General features: G+C 63.7%; 1 protein-coding gene across 2 annotated transcripts; it reads left to right on the forward strand.

The window, feature by feature from the left end:
- The first annotated feature begins 8,990 nt into the window (after nucleotides 1-8,990).
- TEAD3 (TEA domain transcription factor 3) lies at nucleotides 8,991-19,054 on the forward strand. Of its 2 annotated transcripts, none has more exons than XM_080358166.1 (12): nucleotides 8,991-9,141; nucleotides 11,868-11,932; nucleotides 13,267-13,329; nucleotides 15,484-15,495; nucleotides 15,792-15,929; nucleotides 16,136-16,179; nucleotides 16,280-16,341; nucleotides 16,646-16,779; nucleotides 16,897-17,070; nucleotides 17,250-17,390; nucleotides 17,590-17,742; nucleotides 18,143-19,054. In XM_080358166.1, the coding sequence occupies exons 1-12, from the start codon at nucleotides 9,006-9,008 to the stop codon at nucleotides 18,254-18,256; spliced, it is 1,236 nt and encodes a 411-aa protein (XP_080214292.1). In that variant the 5' UTR covers nucleotides 8,991-9,005; the 3' UTR covers nucleotides 18,257-19,054. The 2 variants fall into 2 exon arrangements, with proteins under 2 accessions (XP_080214292.1, XP_080214291.1); XM_080358165.1 differs by lacking the exon at nucleotides 13,267-13,329 and adding an exon at nucleotides 13,454-13,516.
- The last annotated feature ends 3,403 nt before the right edge of the window (nucleotides 19,055-22,457 follow it).

The following is a 22,457-nucleotide window of genomic DNA, read 5'->3' on the forward strand; positions in this document are numbered from 1 at the left end:
GTATTTTGGGCTCCAGCGTCCTCGCTCCCCTCCTATCGCTTTACCCTGTGCCGGGTACGTGTGCACCATGAGTCAGGGCTTTGGCACTGCCCAACCACCCTGGGGGGCCCTGCCAGCCCCACTGCCGTGCTCTCCCTGCTTTTGGGGTGCTTGTGATGATGGGTGGAGAATTGAGGGTCTACCAGGCTTGTGACCCCTCATGCACCCACTGGCCCTGGGGGCCTCTGCGGCCCCAAAACCCTTCCCTGCATCCAGCTTTTTGGGGTGGGTCACCAGGGTGGGTCATTTCCCTGTGGGATAGGAGGAAGAGGGTCCCCAAAGCGGACAAGGGACGAGGACTCGCCAAGGTGACCCAGCGGCAAAGCTGGGGAAGAAGTGAGTGGTGGTGGCAGGGCTGGGACAGGTGACAGCCACTGCAGCACCACCTGAGCAGCGTTCCCAACGCTTCCCTGCTGGAGACGACAGGCGCGGGTGTCCTTTTGGGAGAATGTGCTGGATTTGGCCCTGTTTGGGTTTGCAGGGCTGGCGTTCCCATGGGAAGGGGCTGCGATGGGTGCGGGGTGAGCGGCTGCCCCCTCCTAACTGGGCGACATGGAGGGACCTCCTTGTCCCAGGGGCCGTGGAGCGCGCGGCTCCCTCCCTGGCTGGGGCGTGTGGGTGACACTGTCTTTTCTGAACAAAACAGCCCTTCGGAAGCGCCAGGCTCTGTGAGGGGCTCCAGCTGCCTTGTGCAAGCGGCACCTGGGTTTTTTGGGGACCCTCAGCGCGACCATCAGGGCTCAGCTCGGAGCGGGGGAATGCTTTGGCCGCAGTGCTTTTGGGGGGCAAAGGGGTGCAGAGACAAACCCTCAAGCAACCATCCCACCTCTAACATCCCCCTCTCGCAAGGCAAACCCCCCTCCAGTCTCCACGTCCATCAGTTAAAGGGACTTGCATCCATTTCTCATGACGTATGGAGACCATTTATCACAATATCAGAAACAATATCCTTTTAATCACCATTACTGCCCATCTTGCCACCACCGAGCAGGCTGGGAGCTGAGTCCTGCCGGCCCTGGCGCTGTGCTGGAGGACGGAGCCTTCTCCCGGCGGCGTGCGAGCAAGTCACAGCGCTGGGGAGCTGGGGTGGCAGTGGTAATCAGCTATAATTAATGTATTAAAAAGCAGGTAACCGCGCAGCTGCCGTCAAACACACAGTGAGCACGAGGCCGGTGGCAGGTGAGCTCGGCAGTGGGAGCAGCGTGTGCACACGGCTGGTGGAAAGGGGGGAAATAGGCAATCTTGGGCTGTTCACAGGAAAAAAATGGCTTTTCTTGCCTCAGTGGTTTTTGTCGTTCCGTGGGAGTGGAGGTTGGAGTGGGGAGTGGGCTGCAAAGCCCTAACCGAGGGTGCTGCGCGGTGAGAGCCAACCTGGGCTCTTTCCGAGGCTGGGATCTCCCTGTCTGTCAGCAGGCAGGATGGATGCTGTCCAAAAAACGTCCCGTCTCTAGGAGTTTCTCTTATTAAATCCTTGACAGCAATTGCAAGGGGCTGGCAGGGCTGCCGTGGTGTTTGCGCCACCTTGGGTGCTGCTGGTGGGTCGGATATAACCAAAGACCTTTGGTTTTGGGAGCTCGGGTCCCCGGAGGGTTTGCCAGGCGGCCCGGCTGCGCTCTGAGCTTCTCAGCTGCGTGTCGGTGTTCCGTGGGGTCGGTGCCGGGCGCGTGCCGGGCCGTGGCAGCTGAGCCCGGGCACCTGCGTGTTGCGGTTGGGGCAGCACCTGAGGCGCGTGGGCGTTCGCTGTTGCCACCGTCACGTGGTGGCTTATGAAATGTTTTTTTGGAGGGAGGGAAGGTAATGATGGGGTGAGCCGCCGGGCCGTGCCCCGCGCGGGGCCGCGGGAGCGTGCGGCAGGAGCGGCCCCCCCGCCGCAACGTGCACCGGATCCCGCTGCGGGTCTGGACACGCCGCTGCAGCTCCCGGCGCTTTGGTTTTCCCTACCTGTTAAATGGGAGTGAGGTGCCCGGCACCCCCCGCGGTGCTGACAGCCGCTGGCCGGCCCGTGGGGGCGGGTAGAGGGTCATGAGGTGCTGGGCACTGTTTCGTGCTCCCTGTGCAGCTGGTGGCCGGGTTTTGTGGTGGCCGAGCCCTGTGGAGGTGACAGGCCATGAGCCCCATGTCTCACCCCTGGGGGTGGCAGCTGGTGGCCCTGCAGGGATGGCGTTTGCATGGGCCTCTGCATTAGCACAGCTGGTGGGATCCTGAGGGCGAAGGGTCTGGAGAAACATCAGTGTATGATTGCATGAAGCACGTCCTATTGCGGTGGCGCAAATCCCGCCAGAGCGTGTCCCCTCACCTGGTCCCAAATGGACGTGACACTCTGATGTCTCCAGCATCCTCCGTTACGTGCCGTGAGACAGAACCCACTGCGCGCTGCCACCGTCTTGCAGCTGTGTCGGGAGCGGCGCGGCCGCGGGAGCCCACCCGGGCTCATCCTCAGCTGTTGTCTTGGGAGCCAGAGGCACAGAGGTGACCTCCGTGCACTTCAGGGCTGCACTTCGACCTGTAGGAAACAACACCGGGCAACGCTTCTGCGCAGCTGGCGAGCGGGATGTGAGTGATGGAGGAGGCTGGTTTATCCCCTTCCCCCTCGCTGCGGGGGCCCGGGCGTGCGCTGGCAGCGCTCCCTGGCTGCAGGGGGCTGCGGGGCTGGGCGGCAGAGCTGGAGCTAATTTTAGGAGGTGGGCAGAGCCTCGTGGGAAGCCGCCGGCTGGCGGGATGTGTCGCGCCGTGGTGCCCACAAGCACTGAGAGCGAGCGCTGGGGGTCCCCGAGGCTGGAGATGCTGCCGTGGGTTGAGGAGGTGGCCCTGCATCGGCAGCTTGGCTTTCCGCCATGGGGAAGAGCTGTGCCACTGCTCATGCCTGGGCTGCTGGAGGGGCGACAGGTCTGGGGACAAAAGCAGGGGCAGTGTCCCGGGTGCCCGACTCCTGGTTTGCGTTATCCAGGACGCGGCTGAGTCCCACGTCGCTCCGTGCCTCAGTTTCCCCGCGGCCGTCTCGCCGGCGCTCCCGCAGCAGGGTGCGGTGGAGGCAGGAGGGCTGGCCGGGCTCGGGGATCCTCGCCCGGGAGCGCCAAGCCTTATTATTTCCCCACGACTGTCTCCTCCTCGCTCCTCGTAAAATTAGATCCAGCTGTTCACAATAGCCACTAACTTCTCTCCGGAAGATGTTCAAAGTTTACAGACGCGGAGCGGCGCGGCGTGCGTGGAGGATGGGCTGCCGTTCCCATGCCAGCTCCTCGCTGCCTGCCCTTCCCCCGACAGCTCGAGCAGTCCGGGTTTGGGAAGCGCACCCACAGGCCGGCATGCGAACCCCCAGCCCGAGCGAGCGCTGGGCGTTTAACCAGATCTTCTTGATCTGGGTGCTTCGTAGTCCGGGAGCGAAGATCGGGTGCAAGACCCCACTTTCTCCCTGCCCAGCTTCTTGCCCGTATGCTCGGCGGGCAGGTCGGGAAGGGTGCGTGCTTGGGGCTTGCTCAATGCTCGCACGTGCCTGTGCTCATCTGTGGCCTTCGTTTGGGCCCTTCGTTTGTGTGGGGTGGCTGCTGTGCCCCACTTACAGCCTTGTGCGGTGGCATTGCAGAGCTGAGGGTCAGGGTCTGCCTCCAGTATTTGGGCATCACTGTGCAGAGCAGGGGGTAGCACACCGTGCCGGGCTCCCCGGTCCTATTGGGCCACGCTTCTTGCGGGAGCTCCTTCATTTACTAAGAATACTGCCTTTGTGTATTTTTAGCAGCTTTCCTCCCCAAGGATTCCAGAGCAATTTTTCAATCCGCGGGAGCAGGAGTTGCGGTGCTCGTTTCCCGCTCTCGGCTCGGGCAGCGTCGAGAGGTGCTGGAGAAGGCAATGGAGCACCCGCTGCGCTCCTGGAGCGCGGGAGGGTTTGCACACCGGCCTGCTGGGGTGACAGCTCACAGCAAAACGGTGCTCAACCAAAATATCCCTTTCTGGGATTGCTGATGTGGTTCGCGTGGGGCAGTGTCTGCCTGTTAATACAGCTCCTGCATTAAACGCGCGGCCTCTGCCCAGCGCTGCCCCAAGCTTTGTGAACTCATCGCGGGAGGGCAGGGGAGTGTGTCTGCTCACAGGGGTGACAGTGGCCAGGTGACATTGCCATGTCACGTTTTGCGCTGGCCAGGGACATCTCTGTGACTCACCTGGGATGGTAACACCCGGCGGCCCCCCACCGCCTTGTCTCTCGGGTGCCTGGGGGGATCAGCTCTTGCACCCCCAACTCCGCCGGGCGCCTCCTCCCGGTTGCTCGACCGGAGCGCGGTGGCGCCAGCCCCGGGTCCCGCTGGTCCCGCTGGGTGGCGGCGGGTGCCGCGGCACAGGCGGCAGGTGCAGCTGCTCCCTTGGCAGGGTTGAGTTTCGTGGGGGTGGAGGTGGCTGGGGGTGGGTGTGAAATGCATTGCAGCCTTCCTCCTCCTCCTCCTCGCCCGGCAGCCAGCGTCCCCTGGGAGACATTCTCCCTGGTCCTGCTGCAATGGCATAAAATTGGGCGAGCAGCAGCCGAAACTCCTCAGTGGAGGTGTTTCTCCCCCCAGGAACGGGGGGAGACCAGGAACCTGGGACACCTGGCCCAGTGGGACCCCATCCCTCGGGGCTTCCCTGACCCCAGAGACCCTTAGCTTCCCCTTGGGACAAGCAATGCTGGTCTCTGGGGACTCGAGACACAGTGGCCACCCTGAATTCATCTGTAGGGGACGGTGAGTGGGAGACACCCTGGGATGCGCATATTTTGATGCAGGAGCAAAGCCAACTCAGCAGTCCCCAGTGGGTGCCGTGCCCTGGCACTGGCTGTGACATGGGCCACCAGTGCTGGGGCTGTCACGGGACAGCTGTGGCAGTGGCCCGTCCCCGGCAGGCAACTCCAACCCTGTTGTTTCCATCCAGCTCGTTTCACAACGCAGAAAGCAATTAATGCTGCAAAAGCTTTCTATTTATGCGCTGCTGGGTGAAACGCCCCGTCCTGCCTGGGCAGGGCGGCCGTAATTGGGCCAGGGAGGGAAGCCAGGTTACGGTGTCCGTATGTCCCCTGCCCTCGGGTCTTGGACCTGGAGGCTTGAGCAAAACTGGCTCAGGTTCTTCAGCAGCCGAAACCCAGTTCTGCCACTCTGCTGGGGCCGGAGGAGACGGAGGGCTTGGTTTGCACACCTGTGGTTCTGCCACTAGCAGGGAGCATCTTGGTGAACGGGGCCGTCGGTAGGACTAAAAAGGGTTTGCTCAATCCCCTTCCTACTCCCTGCCCAAATTTTCTCTGGGCAAATCACTCAAGTTCCCGTCTTGTTCTCTCATGGCCCTTTGGGATGGGGGCGCTGAGCATCCCTGATGCTGCCGGGTGAGGATCAGGCACATCCCTGCTGGGCAGCGGGCTCCGGGCTCTGCTGGGAGGTGGGGGGACCCTTGGCTGCGGGGGTCTGGCCGGAGCAGGGGCCGCGTGCCCGAGGTGGCCGTGGCAGTGCTGCGGACCCCAGTGGGACGCTGCCACGTGGCCTCCTGCGGTTTCCCTGCTCCGATTGCTTCCTGAGCTGCCCGCCAAGCCGGAAGGGACAGGAAGCGATAGAAGAGAGGAAATTAGTCGGGCTGTCTCACAGGGAGCCCGCCAGGCGCATGGGGGGCTCTGCCACCACCTGGGTCCCCAGCCCGTGCCAAGGGCTCCTGCATGGGCTGGGTGGCCGGTGGTCCCTGGAAGGGAGGTGCAGACCTGGGTGGGAGGTAGCAGGGCGGCCGCCCTTCCCTTCCGTTCCCTTCCCGAGCCAGGGAATCCCTCCCCACAGCCCCACAACTGCTGGGAAGAGGAGCGCGATGTAAACAAACCTCCTTCAACCGTCCTGCCCGCCCAGCGCTGCCTTGCTTGGCTGCTGCTGCTGCCCAGCGGGTGCTGGCCGGCCCCGCGACAGCCACATGCCACCCTGGACGGCGTCCCTTGTGGCATGGGGCAGAGCTTGGGGCAGGACCTGGGGCAGGGTGCTCCTGAAGGGTCCTCGGGTGAGCTGATGGGGATACAGGGCTACTGCAAAAAGTGCTTGGCTATTGCGAGGAGAGAGGTGTGGGGTTGTGCGCAGCTGAGCTGAGGGCGTCAGGCCCCGCGCGCAGCGCTGGGCTCATCTGCAGACGGGGCAGCATCTTCCCTGGCACGTCATGGCCTTGCTGGGGTCCCCCGGGACCCCCAAAGGGTTTGGGTTTGCTGCGAAGGGCTGTGCAGCGGCGCTGCGCGGCCGAGCGCTCGGCCTGTCCGGGCCTGTCGGTGAACTTTTATCCTTTCGCCCGGGGGTCTGGGTGCAGGGGAGACGGAGGAGGCTGCGTCGCCCGGGCTGCGTCGCCTGGGCCCCTCGCGTGGGAAGGCGGGATGGAGCTGGGATGCAGCCAGACCTCCCCCCACGTTGCAGGGTCTGCTGGGCTCCCGGTGTCCCCAGCACCATGGGGGCTTGTCCTGTGGGGTCCTGGTGCTGTGGTTGAGGGAGCCCCAGGTAAGGAGTGGACCTTGGGGATGCTCTGCCTCACACCTTGTCCCCCAGGTGCTGTCAGCTGGAGCTGCGCTCTGCTCCACGCGCCCTGTGCCGCGGGTGCCGGTGGCTGTGCTCTGCGCCCCTGGCAGTTTGGGGGCATGCGGCAGCAGCAGCCCCGAGTGCTCCCCGTCACGTGCCTGTGCCCCGGTCCCCCTCACCCACCAGAAAACACCCATCTCCTGAGCACCCCTCCCTCTTTGCCACCTCCTCTTTGCTTTTGTAGGTTTTAAAGAGGCTTCTCATCGCTTTTCGAGGCTCTGCAGCCCCAGGTAGCTCTCGCCACCCGGCAGCTGCCCGCACCAGCCCTGGGTCTCCCTCGCAGCCCCGCACGTGGTGCCTGGGCCAGGCTCTGCGAGCCCCTGGAAACAAGGTCCCCATGCCCTGGCGCAGCCCTGGCCCTGAGGGGAGATAAGGGTGGCCCCGGCAGCGTCCTCCCACCGTCCAGCAGCCGCGGTGGAACTTGCAAGGGTGCAGCACCCTCTAAAGCCTTGGGCTGGAGCATGGCACCCCAAAATGGCAGGGGGAGGAGGGCCAAACGAGCTGGGTGCGGAGGCTCCATCCTGGCGTGGGTGCCGGCAGGCAGCCCTGCTCACAGGGGCGAGTGTCCCTGCCATGGATTGGGGGCCCTGGAGCCCCCAAGCCCTGCAGAGATGCCTGTGCTGTGGGGGAGCGACTTCTGCCCCTGGTCCCCGGGGAGCAGCTGGGAGGCAGGAGCCGGTGACATGTTTTCTGGTAGGTCCAGTCCCCTCCCTGCCCAGAGCAGGTCTGGCCGGTGGTCCTTCCGCAGGCCGTCCAGCCGTGCTGGTTTCCTAATTACTCCTGTTGTTGGTGTTTTGTAAGGGCTGGGTGGAGCGCGGCGCTCGGCGTGCCTTGCGTCAGCGCGGTGCCTTGCCCCCTCCCTCCAGGAAATCCAGTGTCTCGGCCTGGCCAAAAGCAGGTTTGGTGGAGGAGGAGGAGCTGCTTCCCTGCACCTTGGCCAGGTCGCCGGCGTCGCCCTCCCTCCTCTCCTGGCTCCCCCAGCCGAGGCACCGCGCACCCTGTTGTCGGAGCCGTGCTGCGCTCGCTGGGGAGCGCGGGATCCTGCCGAGGCCGTCCCCAGATGCCACTCTTGCTGTCCGTGCCTGGTGCCTTGTCCCATTGTCCCCTCGCACTCCCATCCCCTCACCCTGCTCAGTTTGGCCAGTGCATCCCTTAGGGCTGCTCTGCGGGTGCCACGGGGCTCGGGGAGCGGCGGGCCCGTCCGGCACCGCCGCCGCCATCCCTGCCTTGCCTGGCTGGCTCGATCCTACAATCCAGTTCTCCTTATTTGGCCACAGCGCTCGGCAAGAGGGGGGCGGCGGGCAGGGGCGGACGCGGGGACCAGAGGGGCTGACATCACATCGCGGCGAGAGGGAGCGAGATGGGGAGAGGAGGGGGAAAGTTTCTTTTTTTATAAAAGGAAAAAAAAACCAACAAACCCAAAGCCAGGCCTCGCAGCGCGCTCGAGCCAGCAGGCTGCTGCAGTTCCTTTAAAAGGAGATGTCTGCGCCGGAGACCTTTGTACACTCCCAGCCCGGCCGGGAAGCGCTGCGGCGCAGGAGACACCTCTCCGCTCCCATCGCTGGCAGCTGCCGCCAAATATGTTATTGCAAAACCCTGTGCCGAGAGCCGGGCAAAGGGAGGAGGAGGAGGGTGGGAGGCTCCCCGGCATCCCCCACCAGCCGGGCAGTGCCCAGGCTGCGCCTCCTCAGGGTGAGGGGCTCTCCCCGTGCCAGGGCAGCGCTGCCCCGGGCCCCGGCCACCTGGTTCCCATTAGCGGCTCTGACTGCAGCTGCCCAGCATCTCCCTTCACATCCCGGCTCGGCCTTTGGCAGGCACGGTGGAGCGAGGGTTTTTGGGGCCGGGGGTGTGAGGCCAGCCTCCCTGAGCAGGCGGCGGGGTGGCAGGGGTGCTGGCGTGGTGGCGGCGCTCGCGGGCTGCGGGGCGGCTGCTGCTGTGTCTCACGGTGTCGCCCATGGGCGCCGTGTGCCCGAGCTCCTCGTGTGGACGGTGCAGCGTCCAGGCTCTTTTCTTCCCAGGCTTTATTTGGGTGGACTCCACACGGCTGCTCGTGTTTTGATTTGGGGATACTAACTGAAATCCTGTCTCTGCTCCCAGGGAAAGCCTTTTTCTGTCTCTGCCCCACATCGGGATGTTGCTCCCAGCCCTGGGTGCGAGCGGGGACAGGGCCAGCACGCTGGGACCACACTGTCACTGCAGCCCCATACTCCCAGCACAGCTGGGGACGGCTGCAACCCCAGCTCCTCCATGGGGCCAAGGGTCTCCAGGTCTAACAGGTGTCCCCTGTGTCCCGGCAGGTTGTCACGTGTCCGTGGGGGCTCGGGGTCGGAGCCCAGAGCAGCCAGCACCATAGCGTCCAACAGCTGGAATGCCAGTGGCAGCCCCGGGGAGGGGCGGGAAGATGGCCAGGACGGCATGGACAAGAGTCTGGACAATGATGCCGAGGGTGTGTGGAGTCCGGATATCGAGCAGAGCTTCCAGGAGGCGCTGGCGATCTACCCGCCCTGCGGCCGGCGGAAAATCATCCTCTCGGATGAGGGCAAGATGTACGGTGAGTGATGGAGGCGGCACCGTGCTGCCGGCCAGGATGGGGCGGCTGGGGCTGAAACAAAACCTCCTGCCCCAGTCCCACACTGGGGAATTGCCCTTGGGCGCCCCAACCTTGAAAGCAGCTTCGCAGGGCCCGGCTGGGGAGGTAGCAGCGACCCGCGTCCCGTCCCTCTGTGCCGGCTGTCCCTCCCCTCCCTCCCGCTCTTGGCCATGCCGGACCGACTGGTTTGGTGAAGCCATCAGGCAGGGAGTGGGTGTGGGCGGGGAGCGAGTGCGGGGCCAGCACCGGCCCCCCCGCTCTCCAGACCTTCCCCAGCCGGACCTGGTGACAGGGAGCAGCTGGTGACAAGGGCCACCCGCCCAGCCCGAGTCACCAGCACCTGGCCCAGCTTTCCGTGACTTTGTTGGCAGCGGTGGGGCTGGTCGGTCCCACTGGTGCAGTGAGTTTTGGGGGGTGTCTCAGCCTGGTTTTTGGTGTCTCCCGTAACCCCTCTGTCTGGGTGGCTCTCTGCAGTGGGGAGGAGGAGGCTGAGGGTGAGTGATGCCGGCAGGGGCTGGTACGGGTGCAGCTCACCTGCTGCTGACAGAGGGGCAAACGGGACCTGGCTTTGCAGCAAGCACTGTGCTGCTGCCCCCGTGCCAGCTCCCTGCGCCACCCTGTTTGCCAGAGCCCCCCGCCTGGGCTGCTGGGGGTGCTGGCCAGGGGGGAGCTTCCCAGGCGGGTGCATTTTTTGGATTTCTCTCGGGATATCTGAAGTGCCGCCGGGAGCCGGGCCCTGCGCTGCACGCCGAGCCCCGACCGGTTTTTCCAGCCTTTTGGAGACATCTGGCAGCTGCTTAAAGAGGCAGCAGCCTGTGCCGGCTGACTTTCATCTCCCCCACCCTCCCCAGCACCTCCCCTCTGGGACCCCCCAGGACCCCTGGCCGGCGGTGCTGAGTTTACCAGGAGCCCAGGGCCGCTGGTGGCACAGGCAATGCCGGCATCCGACATAAAGGTGTGCTGGTGCCGCTGCCTTCCACCACCCTCCCTTTGTGGGGGTCCCACGGGATGCCCGTGGCCTCGCCGGCCCATCGGCTGTGCCAGCGCCGTGGGGGCGGCGGAGCAGGTGGGAGCTGGGGGCAGGGACGGGCACGCCGGCCCCCGCGCTCCCTCACTGCCCGCCGGGTTATTTTTAACCCAGCCTGTCCAACTGGTTCACGTGGTTGTGTCAGGGGAGAGGAATTTGGGGAATGTGGTAATTTGGAGGAGGACGTGCCCTCTCGGAGGGAATGGCACGGTCTGGGGTGAATCACGGGGACAGGGACGGGGTGCGCGGGCACAGGGACGGCGGCGGGGACGCTGCCAGGGTGCAGCCCAGGGCGATGGCCGGGACGTGGTGTGGGGCACAGCAGGTACAGGAGGTGCTGGGCACCGGGCGCTGGGCTGGCGCTGCCCCGCCGCAATGTGTGAAGACTCCCACGTTTGTTTCCCGTGTTTTTTTTCCCGTGTTTCTTTCCCATGGCCCGGGGACGGGGAGGCACAGGACAGGACTCGGGCGCGGGCTGCGCGCGGGGGGACGCTGCGGCGCTCGGGGCAGCCAGGGCTCGGCGCTGCTCCCCTCTGCCCACGCCCCTTGGCAGCGCCGTGCCGCGGGTGTCCCCGCACCCGGGCCTGCCGGCCAGCCCAAGGAACCTGGCCCTCGTTGGGCGCCAGCGAGGCCGGGAGCTGCGCGGGGCGCGCAGGACGGACGGTGCTCCGGGGGCACCGCGCGCCATACTGGCCGAGCAAGGGGTGTCCTGCTGCCCAGACCGCAGTGGCCCCAACCACCCACCCGCCCACGGCACAGCCGCCCCGCGGCACCTGGCCCTGTCCGTCGCTGGTGTCCCCCGCAGTGCCCGGTTGCCGGGGCTGGGAGGGGCCGCTCGGGTGGAACAGCGAGGGGGAATTTTTTTTTAAGGGGAGGTTTTTTTTTAAAGCCGAAACCCGCTCCAAGGGCATTTCAACAAGTTCCAACCGCGACCATCTGGTCCATTAAAATAAATCTGGCGTGCCTGGCCGCCCCCGTGTGTGGGGGGCGCGGCGGCGGGGGGGCTGGGACCAGAGCTGGGGGAAGAAAGCTCCCAGCTGCTCTGACGTTTGAACGTAGATTGGCCACAGCTGGCCCCTAAAATGTGGTGCAAAAGCAACTTCTGCTTTGAATTAGACCCAGGACGTTAGGAAATACTGGTGAAAAGGCCGGCGCAGCTTGCGGACGGGAAGCAGGGTGCAGGGGGGCGCCCCAGGTCCCCTGTGGGAAGGCGGCGGGGAGCGGGTTGATGGGCTCCCCCGGGGTGCTCCAGCTGGGGTGGCTTTTGGAGGGGTCTGCGGCTGCCTGTGTTCGGGGGCACCGCTGTGGCAGGGTCCCTGGTGGTTGTCGCCCCTCTCCGAGCCCCCTGTGTCTTGAGGCTGCCGAATCCGGTGGGGTGGGGGACACAAGGCGGGTCCCACTGGCCTAGAGGGGGCTGGCCACCTCCGTGTTCCCTCAGGCCACCCCGCGTCCCCTCGGGGCAGACAGCTGTCGTGGCAGCGCCATCTCCTGGCAGTGCCTCCTTTATTAAGGACCAGCCTCGCTAAGGACCAGTGTTGTTAAGGAACAACATCATCAAGCCGGGCTGGGTGGGACGGGGTGGGGGCTGAAAGCTCCTTTTGGGGCTCATGCCCCTGGCCCCCCCGTTTCCCAAGCACTGACCCCTTGGCTCTGCCAACAGGTCGTAACGAACTGATAGCCCGGTACATCAAGCTGCGTACGGGGAAGACACGGACGAGGAAGCAGGTGAGGCCGTTGTTCTGCTTTGTCTGGTGGGAGGGCTCGGGGGCAGCGTCAGGCCGGCTGGGGGGAGCGGGGGTCTGGCTGTGTCACACGTCCTCCGCATCCCCTGCTGGAGCCACCGTCACCAGTGGGGACCCTTGTCCCCTCCGAGGAGCTTTGTCCACGATTGCAAACACCCTCAGGCTGGTCTGTCCCAACCTGACCCGAGGATGCCTTGAAATTTGGGGTGTGGGGGCAGGCAGCACCCAGCTGGGGTCGCCCCGCCGGTGGCAGGAGCCCCTGAAATCCTCGTCCAAGCAGCCTGTGTGTCTGTGCCGTTCCTCCTGGCTGCTCCGCTGCATCCAGAGACCGTTCCTACCGCTGCCCCTTGCTGGGCTCTAAGCTGCTTGTGCCAGACACCGCGGTGAGGGCGGGACGCTGCTCCCCACACGCTGGGGGGACATCCCTCCAGGACCGGTGCCACCATCCTTGTGTTCAGACCAGCTGAGCAGTGCTTTATTTCTGGCTTAAAGCCCCAGCTGGGCCCCCTGAGCGCCCCCTCCGTGGGCGGAAGTTCGCGGCGCTGGGGGAGAGCCGTGCCCGGGGGCCTCGGGAAAGGCACCGGGGAGCGTAGATGTGGCACTGACCCCTCTGCGCTGTTGTGTTCTGGACAGCCTGGTGTCCCTTCTCGGATGGCCTGGCGCTGGTGGGAGAAAGACCTTGCCAAAATCAGCCCCGGTGCCTGTTAGGTGCAGGGACACTGATCTGCGCTGCGCCTTTCCTGCCTGTACAGCCCCTCTTCTTTGGATCCTGCTCTTATAGGGGTCTGGACACACAAAAAATCTCTCTTCTCACCTTTCCCACCTGCAAAATCAGCAGCAGCCCTGGGGGAACGAACAGGACCGTCCTGGATCTCCCTTGGGACAGGTGGCCCCATGGCAGCCCCAGCTGGGGTAACGCAGGGGCACCCCAAACCAGACGGGCTGTGTCCCCGGTGCTGTGCGCGAGCAGCAGCTCATGGCGCTCGCAGGGGCCGGGAGGCGCTGTCTGGGGAGCCCCGGGTGATGGTGAACACCGACCCTCCAGCTGCAGCAGCTTCACCCTCAGGAGCTTCACCCCAGCCAGGGGGGACACAGACCAGCATCAATCAGTGCAGCACCAGGGCCCCCCCCAGTTTTCCTCCCTCCAGCTCACAACAAGCACAGAACCCTCAGCACCTCCAGAAGCGTCACCCTGGCAGCCCCGCACGCTACCGCCTCTCTCCATGTTCCCTTCCCGGGGAACAACGTCCCCCCTCGTGGGGGGAGCATATCTTCACACTTTGTGTTTTCCTTTCCGAACGGCGTGGCGGGCGCTAGGTGTCCAGCCACATACAGGTTCTAGCTCGGAAGAAGGTGCGGGAGTACCAGGTTGGCATCAAGGTAGGTCGCCGCCCGTGCCCAGCGTCTGCGGTGGTGTCTGTGAGCATGGGCAGCCCTCTCCTTCCTCCTGCTCTCCTCTGGTTGACGGCTCTGCTGTTCCCCCTCTCCTGCTCTCTCTCTGCAGGTCTCTAGCCACTTGCAGGTTCTTGCCCGGCGGAAATCTCGTGAGATTCAGTCCAAGCTGAAGGTACGCGCCCCCGGCCCTGCCTGGCCCCGCCTGCTGACAGCTAACACACTCGGCTCTGTGGTGTGCCGCTTGCTTTCCTTTATTACCTCTCTGTTTTGGTGGTTTTTTTCTTCCCCCTCCCTCAGCTCCTGGGACTAAATGGTTTTTAGAGGCATCATTGCCGGATGCCCAGAGGCAAATGCAAGGGGGTGGCAAAGCCTTCCCTCTCCCCCAGGAGGGTGAATTTGAGTGCCAAATCCTCTCCCTTTGCCCAGGCAAGGACTCTGCTGTGGGGAAATGGGGGTTAGAACCCTTCTCCAGTGACTCACAAGGGCTGCTCCCTCTTTGGGGGCACCAGGGGTTCATCCAGGAGAAGGACACCCCGGAGCAGCCAGCGAGGCAAAGTGAGGTTCAACAAGGGGTACAAAGGGGCCCCCACCGAATCCCAGGTGGTTGCAAGCCTGTCCCGCCCCAGCTGAGACCTGGCCCCACTCGTGATGGGTGCTGGGGGGATGTGCCAGACCTGGCCCCACTCGTGATGGGTGCTGGGGGGATGTGCCAGACCTGGCCCCACTCGTGATGGGTGCTGGGGGGATGTGCCAGACCTGGCCCCACTCGTGATGGGTGCTGGGGGGATGTGCCAGACCTGGCCCCACTCGTGATGGGTGCTGGGGGATGTGCCAGCCTGGTGGCTTGTGGTGCACCAGGCTCTGAGTACGGCCCAGGTGACACCTCGGGGATGCGGGTGGCAGCAGGTCCAGATGGGGCCGTGCTGCTGGGGAGGGGGCACAGCAGTACCAAGGAAGGGACACGGCAGTGCCGGGGCAGCCCGTGGTTCCAGAGACCAAAGGAGCTGAGCGAGGAAAACTGAATCATCCTCTCTTCTCTGGTTGGCTTTTCCTTCCTTCCTTCCTTCCTTCCTCCTGGCTGGAGCCCGACTAACCCTTCCATAACTGTTCCCACGGAGCTTTGTGGCGGTGGGGGGAGGATAAGGACGGTGGGAGGTGGGTGGGAGCAGGACGGGGCGCATCGCCGAAGGAACGAGCCCTGCTCGGGCTGGACGCACGTGCTGCGAGTGGGGGACAGAGCTGTCCCCGCTGTGTCACTGCCGCTGGGGACAGTGGCTCCAGGCTTGGCTGTGCTCCTGGGTTGGTCCCTGCTCCGTCACCCCAGGGAGCAGAGCCTGGAGCAGGATCCAGGGGACCTTTCAGCCCCTTGCCGTGACCTCAGGATCCCAAAAGCATCGCCAGCTCCCTGTCCCCCTGTCCCTCCGTCCTGGGTGCTGTGTCCAAGCTGCTGGCATCGAAGGCTGGCAGCAGGGACCACGGATCCCCTGAGCAATATGCTGTGCAGAAATGTGGATGTAAAACGTCCTTTCCCAGCCACGTTTCAAGGCAAATCCCAGCACAGGCAGCCCAGCACTTGTTGTGTTGAATGGAAACTCCCTTCTGTGAGCAACATATGTATTTCTAAGCTGCAGTCATGTGTGTGTTAGTGTTGCCCAGCACGTGGCTGCTTGCCCGTACTGCTGCCCTGCCCTGCCAAAAGAAATGAAGCGACGGATCCGTGCGGAGGGGTCGGGTGAGGCCGGCGGGGGCGCGGGGAGCAGCACCCGCCAGCCCTGGCGCCGCGGCCGGGGAGCAGCCCCGAGCCGGGGTCACACCGCAGAGCTGTGAGTGTTTGCGGGCTGCTGAGGAGGTTTTAAAGGATAATAAAGACTGCGAAGAATATTAAAAAGCCAACAAAGGTGCAGGTCTGGCCCACCACAGCAACCCCCAGAAAACAGCGTGGGGCTTTGGGGTCCTGTTCCCGGCAGGATAACGCACGAGCGTCAGCACCTGCGTGTGCATCCTGCGGTGGGGAGAGGGCTTCGCTCCCCAAATCGAGGGATGAGCGGGGGTGCAGCTGACGGGGCTCGGGGCTCACGGCGCCTGCAGGCTCCGCCATGCTCTAACCATTTTTTCTTTCTTTCTTTCTTTTGCGGACAGGCCATGAACTTGGTAAGTTGAGCTTGTGTTTGTGATGCCTTTCATTCCCTGTTGCCTTTTGCCCCCTCCCGTGGAGGGGACAAACCCTTTAGTCCCTGGCCGGGGGGGGACACCTTCCAGACCTGGCAGCTCAGGGGACATTTGTGATCTTATTAATTAAAATGGGTGAATTTGGCAGGGGGGACGTCTACAGCCTACTCCCCGGCCAGGCTGCGGGACTGGCTCCGAGCTCTGCAAAACCTGCCAGGCAGTCCAGAGGGGGTCTCAGTGTGCCCGTGTAACTCCCCATCTCCCTCCTGTCCCCTCAGGACCAGGTCTCGAAGGATAAGGCTCTGCAGAGCATGGCTTCCATGTCTTCCGCGCAGATCGTGTCGGCCAGTGTCCTGCAGAACAAGCTCAGCCCCCCGCCTCCCCTTCCTCAGGCCGTCTTCTCTGCTGCCCCCAGGGTGAGGACAGCCCCTGTATGGGGACACCGAGGGGACGCGGGGGATCCCCATCCATGAACTGCACAGCGGGGAGAGGTTCACCGGTCCATTGGCCCTGGTAGCAATGCAAGGGGGGTTTGGGGACTGCCCCTGGTTTGCAGCACGTGGGGAGGGGGAATTTAGGAGGTGTCAGAAGCCACTGACTCTTCCCTGTGCTGTTCTCACAGTTTTGGAGTGGCCCTATCCCAGGACAGCCTGGACCCTCTCAGGAGTAAGTACGAGACCCCTCCCCTGCGCTGGGCAGACCCCGCCTGAGCGAGGGCTGGGGCGACCCAGGCTTCGTTAACTTAACGATGCTCTTTGCTTTCCAGCATTAAACCTTTTGCACAACCAGCTTACCCCATCCAGCCTCCCATGCCTCCATCACTAGCCAGTAAGTGCTGTCCTCGCCCCTGATGGGTCCTGTTTGTCCCCTTCCCATGCCATCATCCCACTCGTGGTGCCACCCACCCGCAGCCCCTCCCCAGCCCTGCCACAGGGAAGAACCTGCGTTTGGCCCTGTCCAAAAGCCCCATGGTGAGCAGGACCCCGCTGCTCCCAGCTGTGTCCCCCCAGTCCCTTTCCACCAAGGAGTGGGACCAGCACTGGGAGACACGGGAGGGCGGGGGACACGGCAAGGGCAGCAGCGCTGCGGTGGTGCAGGGGGGTCCCCCGGCTCATGGCTGTCCCCCCGCCAGGTTACGAGCCCTTGGCTCCGCTCCCGCCAGCCGCCTCGGCCGTGCCCGTCTGGCAGGACCGCACCATCGCCTCCGCCAAGCTCCGGCTCCTCGAGTACTCCGCCTTCATGGAGGTGCCGCGGGACGCTGAAACGGTAACAGGCCCCTCCATGTCCCCACTGCCCGGGTGGACCGATGCTTGTCCTTGTGTTTGGCGGCATCTTGCTTTCGTCTGACCTCTCATTTTAAGTTCCCCGCCCCGGTCATTACAGTACAGCAAACACCTCTTTGTGCACATCGGCCAGACGAACCCCTCGTACAGCGATCCGCTGCTAGAGGCCGTGGACATCCGCCAGATCTACGACAAGTTCCCTGAGAAGAAAGGTGGCCTCAAGGAGCTCTATGAGCGTGGACCCCAGAACTCCTTCTTCCTTGTCAAATTTTGGGTACGATGCTGAGAGGAGGATGGGGAGGGTTGTCCTTGAGCCACGGGCTCGTTGCAGTTGAGCACCCTGCCGGTGGAGCGGGAGCATCCTGAGCAGCTCCATAAGCCAGTGCCCGTCCCAGGTGGGAGGTGGGTGTGATGGCACCTAATCGGTCCCTCTCCCCACTCTCATCTTTCCAGGCGGATCTGAACAGCACGATCCAGGATGGGCCAGGAACTTTCTATGGTGTCAGCAGCCAGTACAGCAGTGCAGAGAACATGACCATCACAGTCTCCACCAAGGTCTGCTCCTTTGGGAAGCAGGTCGTGGAGAAGGTGGAGGTGAGTCCTGTGTCCCACTCATCTGGAAAGGCTGAGAACTGGGCCTGCTGTGGGGCCTGGGATGGAGAAAGCCCTGGGTTGGGTGTAGGACACGTGGGTGGATGCCCGTCCCGTGGGTGGAGCGGAGGGGACATCTCCACCATGTCGCAGTTGGCGGACGCTGCTGCTGGGGATGCTGCTGACTCCGCTGTCCCCGCAGACGGAGTACGCGCGGCTCGAGAACGGCCGGTTCGTCTACCGCATCCACCGGTCCCCCATGTGCGAGTACATGATCAACTTCATCCACAAACTCAAGCACCTCCCAGAGAAGTACATGATGAACAGCGTCCTGGAGAATTTCACCATCCTGCAGGTACCTCCCCTTCTTTTCCTCCCCGGCCCACAGCCCATCGGTGTTCGGTCACTCTGGCCTTTCCCTCCTCTGGATGCTGCGCCAAACCACGGCTGGCGTGGCGGGCGTCGGGTGCTCGCAGTGCCCCTGCCCTCCCTCCTGCGCGGTGCAAACAGAGCGGCTGCGCCTGACTCTGCAATGCTCCAAAAAATGGGGTAGCAGATTTTTGATGGTGCAAATAATGTAGCTGGGCCTGAACCCACGCAGTGCTCACACACTCCTCCCAGAATAACAGGTAGAACATTTTCCATGGTGCAGTTAAAGTCTGCGGTTTAAATGTCTGTGCTCAGCCCGTGCAACCCCTCGAATAGCGTCTCCGCAGGGCACGGCCCCTCCTAACGCGCGCTCTGCTCTGCCGCAGGTGGTTACGAACAGGGATACCCAGGAGACCTTGCTCTGCATCGCCTTCGTCTTCGAGGTCTCTACCAGCGAACATGGCGCCCAGCACCACGTGTACAAGTTGGTCAAGGACTAGGGGCCCTCAGGATGGGGGCACGAGGGGAGAGCAGGGCGGGGGCGTGCAGAAAAGCCACCCGTGGCCATTGCCTTGTGAGAAGTCATTTGAAGAGAGGAGGAGGAGGAAGAAAAACAATAGCCAAAAAAGACTGACTTGCGATCGCAGATGTTTTCTACTTAGGAAGAGTTTCTTTTTTTAAAAAAAAAATATAAATAAAAATAATTAAAAAAAAAAAAAAGAAGAAGGGAAAAGGAAGTGTAGGGAGAAAAGAGACCAGTGTCTGGTGCTGGATGGGAAGTAACCGGCCCCATCAGAGCAGAGGACAACCCCTCCTGTCCCCCGTGCTCCAGCGCGGTCCGGAGCAGAGCAGTGAGCGCAGACGGGCCGGAGGACGCGGCGTCGTGCCGGCGTGGTCTGAAACTGATTGGCGCAGCCACAGCATCGGAGCTGCCTGGCAGGGCCCGGCGCTGCGGGTGACGGGGGACGTGGGGACAGCTGTGCCAGGGCAGGGCAATGAGGAGGATGTTGCTGCCTCCCTGGGGACCGGCCCCAGGGTGCTCCTCTGTGCCCCTCCGGGCACGGGCAGTGCTGAAGGTGGGAGGGCATTGACGATGCAAACACTTTTTATGGCTTTTTTTTTTTTTCCCCCTTTTTTAAAAAAAATAAAGTGCTTTTAAATACTTTTTTAAAGAGACACCATGCTTGTAATCGGGATTATGTCCCTGTATGGTGTCTGGGACCTGCTCCCCTTCCCACTGTGCCGGTGACCGGAGGAGGTGACACAGCTGAGTTTGTTGGGTCGGAGCTGTGCAGCAAAACCACTGGGCACAGGGAGCCGGCATCGATGGCTTGGGGGGGGTCTCCATCACCTCTCCGGGGTCACTGAACACCGGAGGCTGTTTATTTTACGCGGCGGCAGGATCCCCCGAGCTCTGTGTGCGCTTTCAGGGATTGCACTTGGGGGGTGGCCCCAGCTAAATGTGTCCCCCCCCATGGTTGCTTGCTGAGGAGTAATGAGAGAGCAGTGAGGGTGGATTTGCCTGATTTACTTTGCATGTGTACATTTTCCGGTTTTGTTTTTCCCTCTTTTTTCCTGTTTTCTGTGTTGACCGGTTTCGGCGGCTCCCGCGGCCGCTCCGGCTCGCCTGCGTCCCACGGGGACAGCTGGGGACGCCGCTCACGCAGGGAGAAGCACGTTGTGCAGTGCAGGGCCAGGCTGAGAGTGGGCAGAGGTGGGGAGAGGGACAGAGGACGGGAGGGACGCCAGGACAGGGACTGGGTCTGCTTGGAATTATTTTTATGGCTGCAGCCCAAAATAAGGCAAGGCAGGGTGCAGGAGGGGATGCAGAGGGACAGAGGGTGGGTCTCTATGGTGGTGGCACAGAGCAGGGTAGCCAGGGGGCTGGCAGGGGGACGGGGAGCCTGGGATGGGCAGGTCTGGCCGCGTTTCTTGTGCTGGAGGGAGGTGCAGAGCCAGGGAGGGAGGGCAGAAGTGGTCCGAGGGTGCTGGAGCCCGGGATGGGGGGACATGGAGAGTTAGGCTCGATGCTGCCGGGTGCGGAGAAGCAGAAATAGCCCAGAGCTCAGGAAAGGGCCTTGGCTGCCATCGCGATGCCACGTGTCCCGTGAGGCATGGGGACTGTCACCTCTCACTGTCAGGACAAGCCACCCGGCCCCATGGGACGGGGCAGAGCTGCCCCGGCCCCGCACCCAGGCGAGGACATGGTGGTGGGGACGGATGGGGACAGCCGCGGTGAGCAGGGCAAAAGGGAGGCAAAAATCCAGGGGAAGGCGCTAGCATCCCATCCTGGGGCTGCGCTGGGGCCGCCCGGCCGAGTTCTCATATGTAGCATGTTTGTTTGTTGTTTTGTGGTTCTTCTGTCTTTCTTTCATTTCACTCACTGATCTAAAACTCTGGGAATGAAAGCTCAGAACTTCCCCACCATGAAACGCAGGTGTGCCCTGTCCCGGCGCCGGGGAACAGAGCTCTTCTTAACTGGACCGGTTTGTGCCTCCATCCCCACATCCCTCCTGCACCCCGACGGTCCCAGAGACACTTTCTCAAACCCCATCCGATCCCTCCGTTCTCCTCCAGTGTATTTATGAATTTCACATGAAGTACTGTTTATTTTTTTAAAGACTTTGTAAAGCTTACCAGGGTTACAATCACCATTTTTAGAGCTGTGTCAGTCCACAATGTTAAAAATCCATTTTTTTATGTATTATATTTTTTGTGTATTTTTTTTAATCCAGCTGTGATGGGTTGTATCATATATTTGTTGTGTTTACTGTATCTGTCCAACTTCAAAGAGAGGAGACTGTGGAGCTCCAAGAAAACTACGGTCTGCTGAAAAAGATATTAAAATTATTTGTTCATGGGTTGGCTCAAGCAGTTCTGAAGTTCTTTCTGTTCCTAGTGGTTTTCTTTGACAGCCAGGACCGCGAGGGCTGCCGTGGCGCTCAGAGCGCCTGGCCGGGCTCTGCCCGTCCCGGGACGCCAGCCCCGGATGCCACGTCCAGCAGTTTCGCTGCGGCTCGCACGGCTGGTGACGGGTTTGCCTCGGAAAGGTGCCCGCTGGCCCAGCCTCCCCCTGCGGCAGCAGCGGCTCCGGGACACATATTTTGGGGGGGCCGCATCCTTGCCTACAGCAGCCCCAGGTGACGGAGCGCTGAGTCCGTCCTACCGGCAAGAAACACCCGCCAAAGCCGCGCTCACAGCTCCGCGGCCCGTTCCCCCGACCCGGCCCTGCCCGGGAACCGCCCCCGGGGCGGCACAGCCGCTCCGGCCCCTTCCCCTCTCCTCCCCGCCCTCCCCTTCCGCGCCGCTGCGCTGCCGGGACGGGTAGTCCCGCGGCCCCGCTCCAGGTCCGGCCCCGCTCCTGCTCCGGCCCCGTTCCTGCTCCGGCCCCGCTCCTTGCCCGGTCCCGCTCCTGCTCCGGTCCCGCTCCAGGTCCGGCCCCGTTCCTGCTCCGGCCCCGCTCCTGCTCCGGCCCCGCTCCTTGCCCGGCCCCGCTCCTGCTCCGGCCCCGCTCCTTGCCCGGCCCCGCTCCTTGCCCGGCCCCGCTCCTGCTCCGGCCCCGTTCCTGCTCCGGCCCCGCTCCTTGCCCGGCCCCGCTCCTGCTCCGGTCCCGCTCCAGGTCCGGCCCCGTTCCTGCCCCGGCCCCGTTCCTGCTCCGGCCCCGCTCCTGCTCCAGCCCCGCTCCTGCTCCAGCCCCGCTCCTGCTCCAGCCCCGCTCCTTGCCCAGTCCCGCTCCGCGCCCCACCATGGTTGCCGCTGCTCAGCCTGTTGTTCGTTCCGCCCGATGCTCCGCTTCCCCCGTCCCAGCTCCCCCTGTTGTTCCTTCCGCCTGTTGCTCTGCGCTCTCGTCTCTGCTCCGCCTGTTGTTCGTTCCGCTTGTTGCTCCGCTCCCCCCGGCCCGCTCTGCCTGTGGCTCGGTCCCGGCTGTTCGTTCCACCTGTTGCTCCGCGCTCCCGTCACGGCTCCGCGCTCCGCTGCCCGCACGGTGCCGCGGGGAGCTCGGGGTGGCGGGGGGAAGCGCCCCGGGGGCCTCGGCCCCGGTAGGAGACGCCGGTGTTAGCGCGGCGCGGGGACGGGAGGAGCCGTTCGGTAACCCCGCCGGGGCAGCAGAGCCCGGCTGCTCTCACCCCCTGCCCGCACCGCTGCCCGCACCCCCTGCCCGCACCCGCTGCCCGGCCCCGGCCTCCCGGAGCCCCAGCTTTGCTCTTCTGCGGTTTTAAACTGTACAGTCCGCCCCGGGATGGGCACGGCAGAAGCGGGATGGGCACGGCAGAAGCGGGATGGGCACGGCAGAAGCGGGGCGGGCGGCGTCCGCGGCGAACAGCGCTGGGGCTGCGCCGGGGGCTGCCGGGTCCTTCGGGCTTCGGGGTGCGCAGGAGTGCCCGGGGGGTGGCCCACGCCCGTGCCTTGCAGCACCGCTTTGAAACTGGGATTTACTGCCCCTCTGGAACACGACTCGCTGACAGACAAAGGATTTGAGCCACATCTCTGGCCTGCCAGTGTCCCCTTCCATGGGAGGGAGAGGTCACCTGTGTGGTTTGGGCACATGGGTCCCTGTTTGGGGACAGGTTGGGGTTTGGGATGGGCCTTGCAGGTGGAAGAGGGGGGGACGGTGTGGGCCTTGCGCGAGCTCCCTATGGCTGTCGCCCCAACCTGCTCCCCGCAGGAACCCCCTCTGCCCTGCCTTTCCCTGCAGCTCCT

Source organism: Nesoenas mayeri (genome assembly GCF_963082525.1).
Source record: "Nesoenas mayeri genome assembly, chromosome: 23".
NCBI lineage: Eukaryota > Metazoa > Chordata > Aves > Columbiformes > Columbidae > Nesoenas > Nesoenas mayeri.